Below are 14,147 nucleotides of genomic sequence, written 5' to 3' on the forward strand. Positions count from 1 at the left end.
GCTCTCGCTGCGTAGGCCTGGTCTTGCCTCCCCAGCCTCAAGGACACGCCTACTCCGGCTGGCCCCGCCCCACTCCATTGCCCGGGCCCCGCCTCCTTCCCACCGAGTAAGGACTCACCCAGCGCCGGCCGGCCCCGGCTACACCACCTCAGGGCCCCGCCTCCCCGGCTGGCCCCGCCCATCCTCTGCGCCCGCTCCGCCTCCCGCCTGCCCGGAGCCCACCCGGCCTCGAGTCCCCGCCTGCGGCCTGAGGCACTCGGCCTGCGGCGTCCGGCCCCGCCTTCCCTGGCAACTTCAGGCTCCACTGCCCTGGTAGAGACCGGAGGTGCCCGTCACGCCAGGTCACCTCTCCAGGTCGCGATTCCCCGGCGGCTCTGGCGGCGCCCCAGGAACACGGTTTGTCGCGCTAACTCGGCCTGTCCCGAGAGGCGGCCAGGTGGCGGTAGGACCGCGCACCGATGAGACGATGAGGAGAAAGCGCCATCCGTGTGCGCAGTGGTGGGGGGAAAGCCACCCTCTCGGTGGGAGAAAAAACAGGCGGCACCTCCAGCAAATGAAGGAGGAGGGAACGCTGCCTTGTTTCGTATTTAAGCGTCTGGCGAGAAGGGGTCCGGGGACACGTGCTTGTGCGCGGAGTAGGTGGGGCGGAAGAGCGAGAGGGGAAAATGACTCCATTTAGGGAATCCTTTGTAAGCTCTGAAACTGTTTCAACAAACTGAGCTTTTCCTAATGTTGACTGAGCTCTTACAAAGTGTCAGGCGCCACCCTAAGCACCTTATATAAATTAAGTCATTTAGTTGCGAGTACATCTCCGAAGCAGCGGTAGCAGTGTCCCTCGTGTTGCAGATGAAGAAACTCAGACTTAGGACACACAAGACACCCCCCTGGAAAGCAGTCGACCGCACAGTCTCCCTGCCAAGTGCTCTTCGCAAGGCCAGAAATTAAAGCCGCGGAGAGAGGAACTGCTCCCCTGTCACAGCGGCAGGCAGGGGCTACTGACGGTCACAGTAATTTGGTTGAATTACCCAGACCCGTCTCTCAGGGGAACTATCTAAAGAAAAGTACAACAGACAGAAAAAAATAGTTTGATCTAAAATGAGGCGAAGGAGATTTGTTTAGGTGGCTTGAAGCTGAACTATTAAGGCTTGAACTTCACGCACCTGTTTTGTGGATCGCTGTGTGAAGCGGGGTAAACAGGATAGAAAATTCAGCTTTGAAAATAACTGAAAGCGCTTTCTCAAACCTGCCCTAGAGTCGCGGGTGAGAGTTATCCTCTCCGAGGCAACTCCCAGGGGTCAAGTGTGGAGTAACATTTTTACATATATAACCTTTAAATAGTAAAATGAATTATAGGAGAAAACTGAGTTTTAAAGAAGTTAGATCGTTTATCATGGTTTATTATGGCAAATAAACTAGGAGCAAAAATTCTGTCATTTAAAGTCATCAAACAATATGTGTCAGATAACACACATTGAAGATATGAACATGAATGAGCTTAGTGAAAAAGTACGAATTTTAGGACCATACCATGGGCATGAGTTCGAGCTCCCCCGTGTATTAGCTGTGCTACCGTGGACAAGTTACCTAGCATCTCGAGACTGTTTCCTCACTTGCAGGATAAGAATAATAACAATTCCTTCCCAATAAGATTGTTGTGTGGATTTGATAATATATTACTTGTAAAGCACTTCTTGGGGTGGGAAGTGACTCTGGTAGCTTCCAAGTACACTGCTAATCAGGCCGTCGTAGAGGTCATGGAGCAGAAAGGCCCAGATCAAACTGAGTTGCTTGAACTTCACAGTTTATTGTTATTTCTTCAGACCGGGGAGCAAACAAACTTTATAGCCCATAACGTCCAACAGTGGGCAGGGAGGTCTCCCCTCCTTGGCTAGGTTGGGAGGGAATTGGAATGAGTGATTAAGCCGGTGGTGGTTAATGTGCCCACGCTCAACGTGAGCATGAGTGGGGCTAAAGGAGTCTCCTTCCTGGGTAGGTTTTTCTGTCCGACCTGGAGGAGAGGAAATGAGGAAGATGCTGATATTCTTTTTTCCTTACATCACTTCAACTTTTTTTCCCTTCTACTTGATGCAGTGGTCATAGGACCAGGGCTGCGGCAACTACAAGGGCTAGAAGCAGGAATGACTCCTAAGCAAGAAACTCTGCTTTTAAACTTGGTGCTCCCAAGCATCTAATGGAGCGGGATGTCCCTTCACCCCATCTGCCAAACAGGGGCTACCAGCGAATTCAGCTATATTGCCTGGTGGCAAAAATAGCCCACTAGTTCTACACCTTTGTAACCTTATCTGAACAGAAGTGGGAAGGACTTGCTAGACTTGCTGTCTGCAATGTAGACAAGCACAGTGGCAGAACCTCAGGTCCTTTCCAAAGGTGGAAAAGTTTGGGTGTAAATGGAGAGAAGGGAATATAATAGTTATGGGTGAATGAATGAATAAATGGTTATGTAATTAGGGAAATCCTGTATTACGTACCATATTGAAAGAGGCTCAGAGCAAGAGATGATAGTTAGTTCCACCCCAGCCAGGTGGCTCAGTTGGTTGGAGCATTATCCCATACACCAAAAGGCTGCAGGTTCGATTCCCAGTCAGGGCACATGTGTAGGCTACAGGTTCGATCTGTAGTCAGGGTGCATAAGGGAGGCAACCAATTGATGTTTCTCTCTCATCAATGTCTCTCCTCGCCTGAAGTCAATAAACATATCCTCACAATAAGCAGGTGAGGATTAAAAAAAAAAAAAAAAAAAGGCTCTGGCTAGTGTGGTTCATCATCCTGAAAAGTGAAAAGTTGCCAGTTCAATTTCCAGTCAGGGCACATGCCTGGGTTGCAGATTCAGTCCCCAGTGGGGAAGGCAACTAATCAATGTTTTTCTCTCACATTGATGTTTCTCTCCCTCTCTCTTAAAAATAATCTTTTAAAAAATGGTAGTTCCTTTGCTCAGTTATACCACATGCGGGATGCAGCCATGCACCGCTGATTCCTCTCCTGCTTTTGGAACCTGACACAATCAAATGGAAGCCTGCAGACCTGAGTGGCCTCACCCTGGGGCACATTTTCAATGATGGACTGCATAGTTGTAGACCGGATGGGATTCTAGTAATTTGCCATTATTTTTTGCCCTTTATGATTGTTTTGCTGTAGATAGTTGTGTTCAAAGACCAGGGATAGACTGTGATACTGTGATTTATAATAAATATGTATTTGGCCTTTTCCGTTTATGGCACAGAGCTTTTAAAACCTTTGTAATTTCATAAGTGATAAAAATGATAAAGGTGTCTTTTGTTGTTAATGAGGTGACTTTTGGACTGCACCCAAGGATAGGGGCTGGTTGCCAAGGTTGCCAGGTAACAATAGGGCTAGAACTTTAGGGCTAACCCACCCCACAGCCAGGGAGGGGAGAGGGGCTGGAGGTTGCACCAGCCACCAATGGCCAACAGCTTCAATCATGCCTACGCAATCAAGCTCTGTAAAAAACCCAGAGGTCAGGGTTCCGAGAGCTTCCAGGTTGGTGAACAGTTGAGATTTGGGGAGAGTGGCATGCTTGGAGAACATGGAAGCTCCTCCTCCTTTCCCTATGATTGTCGCTCATCTGGCTCTTCCTAAGTTATATCTTCATAATAAACTGTTTAAGTAAAATGTTTCTTTGAGGTCTGTGAACCGCTCTAGCAAATTAACCAACCCAAAGGAGTCATGGGAACCACTGTTGCAAAACATTGATGTATATAGCCTGTCAGATGTACAGGTAACAAGCTGTGCTTGCAACTGGCATCTGGAGTGTGGTCTTACGGGCTGAGCCCTTTACCTGTGGAAGCTGATACTGTCTTCAGGTAGTATCAGAATTGAGGTGAATTATAGAACACTCAGCTGGTGTCACAGCATTGCTTGGTGGTGTGGAGGAACACTCACCCCCACCCCAGATAACAGAATTGGGTGATTAGAACCCTCAGCGACCACCTCACTCGCTTATAAGCATACCTTCCACAAAATCGTGTAGCCCGATACTTCGGAATGCAAGTTCCAGAATGCAAGTTCCAGAATGCCTGGAAAAGTGCCTCACTTCACACTTACTAGCTGTGTAACCTTGAGCCCATTGTTTAACCTGTGTCGTTTCCTGTTTGAGAGGTCGGTAATAGGCTTTATCTCGTAGAAAATGAAATATAATAAATGTAAAGCACTTGACATAGTGCCTGGCACGTAAGTACTAACACAATTAGTAATTAAGAGAAACTTCATGTTAGTTATAATAGTCCATTAATGTTTTTTAATTTTAAGAGGTAAGATACTTTCCTTGTATTTAACCTATCAACATGAATAAAGTCACACTTTAATTCTTACATTAATCAAATAAGGTATAGAGAAGAATTATCTGTATGTTCATGCCTACCTACTTAGGTTAATGTAAATATTGAAAATATTTCCAAAAAGGAAAACATTCCCTATCACTGTTCAGGCAGTTTACTGAAGGCACTTCTAACCAGCCGTTTATCAGGAGGAAGAACCTAATTCAGGACAAGGTGTTTAACACAAGTCCTTTTCCACAGGTTATAAGTAGGAAAGATTCGGCTCCTGGGACCTTCCCTAGAGGGGAATTTGTATCTGTAAATAAAAAGTAATGCTCTTTGGGTACTGTTTCAGAATCACCTGGAATCCTGGAAGAAGACAGACTTCTGTCCTCCATTTAAGATTTACTGAACGTGAACGGGACTGAGATGTGTATCAAGTCCCGTAAGAATCCTATTACAGTCACGTGAGAACTGCCGCAAGGGAAGATATCTCAGTTGGTGTTTAGACCTAGAAATTGCTACCTTTAAACTCACAAAAATAGTATCTTTAGGAGAGAAATGTTTAGAGCGAACACTAAGTAGTGAAATCACATCTTTAAAAGCCCTCTCAAGCCTGCCCCAGCAAGTCATTATGGAGTCTTTGATACTTAGATGATGTAAGAAAAGAGTAAAAGTAGCAAAACTTTGGAAACCCTCAGTAAAGTTCATTCTTGGTCTTCTCTTCCTAAATTTGCTTTTAAGTCTATTAGATTTAATCACTGAACAAGACCAAAAGAGAACTTTATTTTACATGACTTTATTTTACATTTAGAACCATTTTATGCTTTACTTAAAAAAAAAAATTCATTCTGCTTTTAATATTCCTAAAAGCATTTTAACCAAAAATCTTGATTTAGGAAGACTTGAGACATTTTGCATTATTTTAAATATTTTCATTCTCTCAGTAATTATTAAAAATAAGTTCACAATTAGGGTTTCAAATGTCCTATTCATATCTAGTTTGTTCTCATTTCATATTTTATCAACCCCATAATGTGCATACAGAAGGTAATATATAAATTTTATCTATTTCAGACACATCAATGATCAGCTCTTAGATAATCTAATTACTATTTCATTTACTCAGAAATAGCATTTAGACATAAAAACCAATGTCTTACTTTGAAAAATTACCTTTGGTTAACTTACACAAATCTAACACAGCATGTTGTGTTTTAAGTTAATACAATGAGTTCCACTATCATTTTAGTTTTTAATATTTACTGTGTCAGCAGGGCTGAGAATATCATGTGGTTCAGTCTCCTGAAGGAAGTTATACAATAAAAGTGTAGTGCCTTTGAACTTGAGAAACATCCCGAAGGCCAGGATTCCTATGAAGGAACTGAAAGGTAGGAGAGATTCCAAAGAATTTCTCTCCTCATTTTCAACATATAAAGTGAATAGTTTAAGTCACTTTATTAAGACTTCATGAAGGAAAGTGTTCCTTATTATGCCATCGACTTACGCTACTAAAACCACAGGAATTTAGAGATATTGGTCCTAGGCTACATAATTAATGGGTCATCAAAAAAGAACCTCTCAGTTATTAAGTAGCTATTATAAGTGAGTTAACTTCCTATGCCAAGTAAGGGTCCCAAGGTCACTTCCCCCATTTGTAAAAAGAAAAGGTGGCCTGGCCAGTGCCATTCAGGATTCTCTGCTAACTGTAAAATGTGGACTGATTTTCTTGTTTTCTTTTTTTAGTCCATGTGTATATAAACTTTCAGTTCTTTAAATCAAAAAATTTTATGCACATAACAGTGTCCATGTATTGCCCTTAGTTTAAAAATGTACAACTACATAAATAAAAACTATTGTTTCTTCAATATTACTTGACATTTCTTCTGTAATTTCTTTATTTAAAAAAATGTAACAAGATACTTAAAAAAGGCTAGATACAAAAGTAGTTAAGCTGCTCACGAACATTTAAAATTTTCCAAAATGTATCTTCAATAATCATGATCTTATAAAACATTTTACAGTTATCAGAAAGTGCCCAGGCTGAGTTTACATAACTGAAATACCTTAGTACAAATGTCTAGTTAGAACTGAAGTGCAGTAACCTCCTGACTGACCTCTCATTGAAATAGGGATACAAAGGAAAAAAAAGTTGATTGTGATCAAGTATTGTGCATTGGCCCCATCATATGTACAAAAAAGTGCCCTCACTCAAATGAACAATTACATGCAAAATATTAGTGATATCATTTAATATCCTAGAGCTCAACGCAGCCAAAATTAAACCGCAATTAAGTGGTTTTTATAGGTAAAAGTGATTTTATCTCTAAGATCTGAATGTCCAGAACTTTTTACAAGTTCCATATACATGATACACAATTGCAGCCAACCACAAATTAATTAAACACCATAAAAAAGTTAAAATGAAAACACAGAACATACTTAATTTTTTATTTTGAAATTCCCTATTCCCTCTATACAAGAACCTTTGCTGAAACACTTTTCACAAAGGCAGCAGTGAATTTTCAGAACATTTTACATTTTTCCCCCTCAGCAAAAAGATAAATCACAGTGTAAATTATGTTGTTCTGCTGTCATCTTTGGCTGGGGTGCGACCCAGAAGTTGTTGACTAGCAAACCATTATGGTCAAACGCTGCTAGTGCTCCTCAGGCCTTTATGCTACAAACTCAGCAAGGAATGTTTGCACTTAATCTCTGTAAGGTACCTCCGGGGGGTGTGACAGCATTGACTTCCATAAACTTTTATAGACAAATGGAAAAAAATCTACAAAATTAGCTAGTAATATTACACAGCAGTACACACTTTTCATACTCTACACAAAACCAAAATTCTTGGTCTTAATGGCGAGTAGCAATTTCTGTTTGAGAATCTGTTTAGAGGAATAGAGTGGGACGTAAAGTCGAGAAATGCACGTATTTGCAGTAGGAAGGTGCTGGTCATCTGGTGGCCTAATTGTGATTGACGGCATCGGCTGAAATCCTTCCTCACTGGCTGGTAAGGATGGGCTGGATGTCCAAAAGTAAACCTGAACAGGAATATAATAATTATAATTTTGGCTTTTAACAGATTAACATTCAACCCTTAATTCCGGCAATATACACACAGAGCCCCTTTCTTGTGTTAAAATCTACAAAAGAGTATTAAAATATTTTGAACTGGGTTTTACATTTATTTCTCCGTACTATAAAGGAACGGTTTGGGAATAGAAGAAAAAGAAGTGCCAGGAATGTGGAAAAGTAGCTATGTTTCAGGCAGTCAGCCGGTTTGGGAATAGAAGAAAAAGAAGTGCCAGGAATGTGGAAAAGCAGCTATGTTTCAGGCAGTCAGCTTCTCATCTGCACAATGAGGCTGTCGGACCAAATGTTCTCTAAGGTCCTTTCCAATGGCTAAATTGCGTGGAGTATCTCTTAATGGAAAAAATACAGTCTTCCAAAAAATTCGTACAGGTTATCAAAAAAGGTTAAAAAATTCATACAAGTTATCAAAAAAAATTTATTTTGCATTTTACCTACTAGCAAAACAACCCAGTGTTTTCAGTGCTACACTGTGATACAGAATAACTTTATAATAGTAATCTGTACATCAAAATCCATGTAATAAGCCATATTGACATTGAGTTCTACTATGCACCTACTATGTGTGATGTAAGATAAATGTTAACTTCTACTTTACTTTTTCTTACATATGATAACCAAGGATATGCTTCCCTGTAAAGTTTATAGTTTATTTTTATTCATACATACCATTCCACATTGACCCAAAGATCTATACATGTATAACATTCTTTAGTGATAATTAAAAACAGTGCCTATCTCTGAAGGTAAAGCTTTTTAAATCTATTGCATTTATAGTGCACAACTAAACAGACAAATACAGGGTCCAGCACAAATAACGCCCTCTTTTATTACAAAATCGTAAGCATTTAATTCTGTAATGTAACAATATCACACTCAAGCACACCACATGACATTTTAAGTGAAAATGTTCAAATTAAAACTAAATTATTACACCCATATTATTACCCTACCAACCTCACTCAAGCAGGCCTTACTTCTGCTGGACCCTGTATGTTCAATATCCCAGAGTGACTAGGAAACCTAAATGAACTAATCTGCTATTTCCTGAAGCACAGCTTTATGAGAAATACCAGTAACTCTAGAAACCCTGTAACTTGCGGGACTAGTAATTCAAGGGTGAACGGTTGGGGAAACTCTGTTATATTCTTCTATCCCTCAGCGCTTCCCCTCAAACACATCAGGACAAAGCCAGCAGTATGTGAAGGAAAGGGAAGAGGAGAGGGAAAGACACCTTGATATGCTGCGTGAGCCCCCGGAAGAGATTTCATACAGGAATTTAAAAAGTGAAGCTCACAAATTAAAGCTATTGATAGGAAATATTGAGGCTTTTATAGAGAGATATTCTGTCTTTCTCTCTGTCTCAAGACTGAAGAGTTAGCATATTTCTCTTCCAGGAAAGCAGAAACTGCAGTGAGATTTAACTTGACTAATTGGACAGAGGATGTACTGATTTAGAAGCAGCAGAAAATTAAAACTAGGGAATAGATGAAAATATATACCTTAAATTCATACCAGACAGCCAATCATTTCTATTTCTGTTTCTGGTAGATCTTACAGAGTATGTTGCCTGTTACCGGGAAAGAAGGTTCCCAAATTCAAAGACTGACCGCGAGTGGTAGAACCCTAAGCTACTGAGGTGCTCCTGAAAGCAACAAGGACAGATCCGGTGTCGGCACGGGTAGGGACTTTAGGGTCCACAACATTGGGAAAGCCAGGTTATACGGAACCAATTTTACAGAATTTACCTAAGGAACAATATAAATGGCAATCACCAGGACTGCTGAACAAACTGAAATACTAGTGAAGAAATACTGGAAGGCTTGGAGAGGGGGGGTACACACAGGTAAAGATTAAGGAGTACTAAAAGCAGGACCCGCTCCCCTCCCCAAAATAAGTTATTGCCTGAATTGAAGGTAAATGGGAAACTGCAAGTTTCTGCTTTCCTGCACAAGTACCCATTCCCCCCTCTCAGATAAAACTGGGGGATGTATCTAGAAATGGGATCATTTTTATACATCGCATCAATAATCTAGTTTAGACTACTGAGAACTGAGGCTAATTCAGTAAGGAAAACGTTCCTCAGATTTTTACAAGAATGTCTAGTGGAGACTTCCATTTCAAGATGAATGGACAAGTTACTTGGTTATGGATGTATTCCAGGTTGGACGTGGATTCCACTGACTTTATGACAGACTTTTCACTGTGATGCAAGTTAACAACTAATTTCAGCTTCTAAGTTAGTAAGTAATAATAAGATTAAAGTCATAGGTTTAATAGCCACATATCACAATTAAGCTACTCTATTGCGAGTGTACAGATAGCAATCAAGATACTATACTATTCAGAAATTTTGCAACGCTTGCTACTAGTCAAAAGAATGAAGGATATATAATATAGAAGGAGCAGCCAACATACAGAGGCACAATAGGGAAAAAAAAAAAAACATGTCTCAACAATAAGCTCGTATTATCTGCTGGGAATGACAATGCATATTAACACCTGGGATGTATTTATTTCACTCTGCTTACAGCTTTATGAATACTTCAGCTGTTCTGCTGTGGAGTAGAAAAGCAAAACTGCCTGTTATTTCTGACTTTCTACAGTTTCTTTAACCAAAATTTAAATAGCCAACCATTACAAACGTGAAACAAAAGGCTGTCATACACAATTATTTTAAAATTTTGTATTTTCTTCTATAACTTTATGAACTTAACTTACAAGATCTTGCCGCTCTGTCATGCTCATCTTCTCTACTATTGACCAGAACCAACGCTTGAACTGTAAGAGCTTCTCGGCATTTTCTCCTAAGATTGAAGAACATGAATTCAATATACTGTATCAGTAGCTATATTTTTAGAGTACTTATTATAAAAAACATATATACAATTAAAATGTTATTTAGGTCTAATTTTTAATACAGGAAATTAGGACCGTCTGCATAATGTAAAAAACCTCTAGAGTTTATTAGTCAATCCTGACTCAAGATGACCAAGACAAGAAAAATGAACCTTCAGTCTCAAAACTGATAATCACATGGCTGTAATCCCATCTGAAAGTCAGGATTCTTCTCATGATGTTAAGCCAGTGAGTATCAAATTTTAATGAGTTTACAAACCACTTGGGGATCTTTTTAAAATGCAGATTCTCATTCACAAGGTCTAGGAGGAAGAGTGGGGAAAAGAACCAGAAATTTTGCATTTCTAGAGAACTTCAGATGCTGCTGCTGACCTGAGGATCACACTAGGAGCATCTTTAGTTATATTCTTCCCTCCTAGCTTGTTGACTTGTAAATGAGACAAATTCTTACCTCAAAAGTATTGAAAACTGTATGAAAAAGTAGCACAAAAACTATTATACAATGACATATATACTACCAAGCATGAAGAAAAAACAAGAAAATGTATCCAAACTTAACTTACTATATAATTTGGCTGAAGTTGTTTGCAAAATATGAAAAATAAAGGGGAAAAAATTGGCGCCTTCAGTGTTTGCAATAACCTTGGGCTATAGGTATAATCCTCTCATAGTGAATCTCTTGGAGCTTCCAGTGTTCTCCTGCATAGTCACAGCTATAAAGTCTATTCCGAGACTACAGGACTTTGGAAAGAAAGAGTCGCAGCAACTCAAGCGCTGAAGGTAAACGTTGTTCTAGGGAGGCTATCACGACTTCCCTTTACTCTTTTTAGATTCTCTGCGTGTCTGTGTGCTGCTATGTCTTTGTAAGTGCACTTCGGGTCCAGTTACACAAAGCAAATACCATGCAGTCAAGTTCTTTAGATAGTTTCAGAGACATGAATCAGGAAAGTTCAATGGAATTGTCACATGAGTTGTTTTTTCTTATTAGTATATAAATCCTTTCCACACAGTTGCTCACTACAAAGAAGTGTTACATTTTACCAACCATATATTCTTTAAAATCTAGGAAAATTAAGCAATAAAAGCCTAATGCTAAGCCATCATCATTCAATCATATGTTAAAAAAAACAATAAAACTTTTAAGCATCTGAGTAATACAGCATTTCCAAAGCCTTATAAAAACATATCTAAAAAGTAGAAACTCAAAAAATGCTGACTGACCAAACTATGTGGCTTATCCTTAAATAAACATTACAAAAATCTCATACCTGATTCATCATTGAAAGAGGTAAAACTGATCAGCATTTGCACATTAACTTCACCACAGCCATTTACCAAAAGCCTAAAATCTTCTGCTGTTAAATCTTCTAATGAGTTTTTTGGAAGCACATCCAGTAGACCTTTCCTCATTGCCTAGAGAATTTCAGAAAGTACCCTTTTATTATTATTGGTACTTTACCATGTCAACTTTACTGTTGTTAAAGCCCAGTATCTAATTTTAGCAGCTCCTCTCTAAAAATACTAGTTCTCATTTTAAACCAGAGAGAAAAACATAAGTTCTGCATTTTTAACTTCTTATTAGTAGATTCAAAAGAGAGGCAAAAGGAGGGGTAATCAACAGGCTTCATTTCAAAGGTGAAGTAGTGTTACATAGCAGTCATTAACTGAAATAAAATGTTAAATTGTGTTAGTAACAAAGAGGGTAGTCATTAAATAAACAATAGCTTCATCTGTCAAATGTGCTATCCTGCCAACATCCTAGGATAGGTATTACAATGACAAGACAAACTTCCGGGACACAAGCCGAAAATCTAGATGCTTACTGAGAAATTACCATGTGCCAAGAACTGACCTAAGCACCTTACACGTATTAAGTCATTTAACCCTGTCCTCCTTTTTCAGAGGAGGGAAGCAAGGCACAAAGAACGTAAGTAGTTTGCTGATGTCACACCTTAGTGAGAGGGCGCTGCAGCCGTGACTGCAACCCTGACTCCAGAGCCTGCACAATTATCCCAGTGCAAGGATCAGAAACATTTGACACTACCAGCCCTAATCTACATAAACACATATTTCACCCTAGAAGGGGAAAGAATTAATGTAGCAAGCTTTATGCTGTTCTTTAGAAGGGCTTGATTGGCCCTTGGCTAGTAGCCGGGAACTTGGTTTGGGGAATACTGCCTACATTACTATCTAATGTGGCTGTTCGGAATGTCTCTACAACGAACCCTGCTGTACAACTTGCCTAGACTATCTGCGCATACAGAGTGATTTACGACGAACACGTGCTTCCCTCCAGGAGTCTGATTTTCAGTAATCGTGGCTGGTTGTGAAGGCAGGAGGAATATGGGACTGGCCTCCATTTAAAAACACTAGATTGACTCTTAAGCAGGCTTCCCGAAACACAAGCACTGCATGTGTTGCTCTAAATCACTGCTGAAGGAAGAAGTGTGTTCTTTGTGACAGCCCATGCCCAGCGAGAGAACTAGGGAAGCCTGCACCCGTTGCTGAGAGTCCTTTTGCTATAATAAGCCGTAACTATGAGCACAGCTGCCTCTGAGTCTTAGGAGTCCATCTAGTAAGTCAACGAAAGTATGAGTGGTCGCAGATCCAAAACAGTCATTTCAGTCCCACCGGCTTTCCAAACTTTTGCCCACCAAATTAAGTTTCTGATGATCACATGTTTTTTCCAAGTAGTTTCACCTAAAGAAAGTGAGTAACGGGCCTAGATTTAGGTGTAATTTACATTATAAATAAATTCACTTTGATTTAAAAATTTTGACCTTTTATAAGCAAGCTGAATGTACTATGAACTAGCTTATCGTGGAAGACGACACATACAGCCTCTTCAGATCACGTAACACTTTTTAGAAAACACTTACGTGTAATGGCTGTTCTGCAACTACCAACATTCTGTGCTCTGCGTATTTCCGCACATATTCGTACACGTTCTGGGGAGTCACTGGTATATTTACACCATTAGGAATAAGTTCAACCTGTGAAAAATTTAGCAGTGCCATTCAAAAAGCTTGCTTAACAGTTCATAAAACAATTTCCTAAATTTTTAAACCTAAAGACAATTCTGTATCTGGCAAGTATCTAAGAGATACAAACCTTTTGGCCTACGTAAGTACAAAAAACTCTTCTGATTCTCAATCTGTCTGTTTTCTCTCCCCAGCCCCCACTCTCAGTTTCTGTTCATCTCCTGTGGTTTTTTTCTCTGTATTTGTTTATGTCTCTTTCTTTCTTGGCTCCTATCTAAATTGTTTCTACATAAGAGAAGCACAACAGACTAACCAAATTCTCTTGCCAGAATCAGAAAACTACTTAATTGCTTTACCTGTCCTCCACCCTCTTCTTTACACAGGTCAATGGCAAATGCCAGATCCATTGCTGAGAAAACAGCATCAGCATCTGAACTCTGAGAAGCAAGGATAAGTTGCCGCAAACTCTCATACATCACAGGGTCAAAAAAAGCAAAATCATGCCAATTGACCTAAGAAAGTAATCATATGAAAATTATGAAAGAAGTATCTTTACTGGATTCATTAGTAAATTGAAAATTATAATAAAGAATAATTTGAAGATATACTGATGAAAAATAATCTTCCACTACATACAACTGATTTAAAGAGGAAACATTTAATAAATCTTTGGTTTTGATAGCACAATTTTTAAAGTATGAAAAGTATTAGAATATTTTGAAAAAATTCAAAGCCAGAGTGTAATTTTTTTAAGTTCCAAAATACTACATTTGCAAATTCTAGCACTAATTATTAAACAACGATTATGCTGAGCAACTAGTCCTAAAGTAAATATGCGTCCTATTAATCTTGACAACAATTATAAAATACAGATTACTAATTCATGGTAAATCTGATGCTCAAAGGAATTTAGTAA

The 14,147-nt window shown here is 39.5% G+C and overlaps 1 protein-coding gene across 5 annotated transcripts in view; it reads right to left on the reverse strand.

Annotated features, from left to right (window-relative positions):
- Positions 1–6,713: 6,713 nt before the first annotated feature.
- UBR5 (ubiquitin protein ligase E3 component n-recognin 5) overlaps positions 6,714–14,147 on the reverse strand; it is a 118,268-nt gene continuing 110,834 nt past the window's right edge. For all 5 annotated transcript variants that reach the window (XM_045181538.3, XM_024572144.4, XM_024572143.4 and 2 more), the window contains 5 exons: positions 13,588–13,743; positions 13,130–13,243; positions 11,519–11,663; positions 10,113–10,198; positions 6,714–7,342 (listed from right to left, as the gene is read on the reverse strand). In XM_045181538.3, the coding sequence (XP_045037473.2) occupies positions 7,130–7,342; positions 10,113–10,198; positions 11,519–11,663; positions 13,130–13,243; positions 13,588–13,743 (714 nt within the window). In that variant the 3' untranslated portion in view covers positions 6,714–7,129. The remainder of the gene's footprint in view (positions 7,343–10,112; positions 10,199–11,518; positions 11,664–13,129; positions 13,244–13,587; positions 13,744–14,147) is intronic.

The sequence above is a fragment of the Desmodus rotundus genome, chromosome 8, assembly GCF_022682495.2.
Source record: "Desmodus rotundus isolate HL8 chromosome 8, HLdesRot8A.1, whole genome shotgun sequence".
NCBI lineage: Eukaryota > Metazoa > Chordata > Mammalia > Chiroptera > Phyllostomidae > Desmodus > Desmodus rotundus.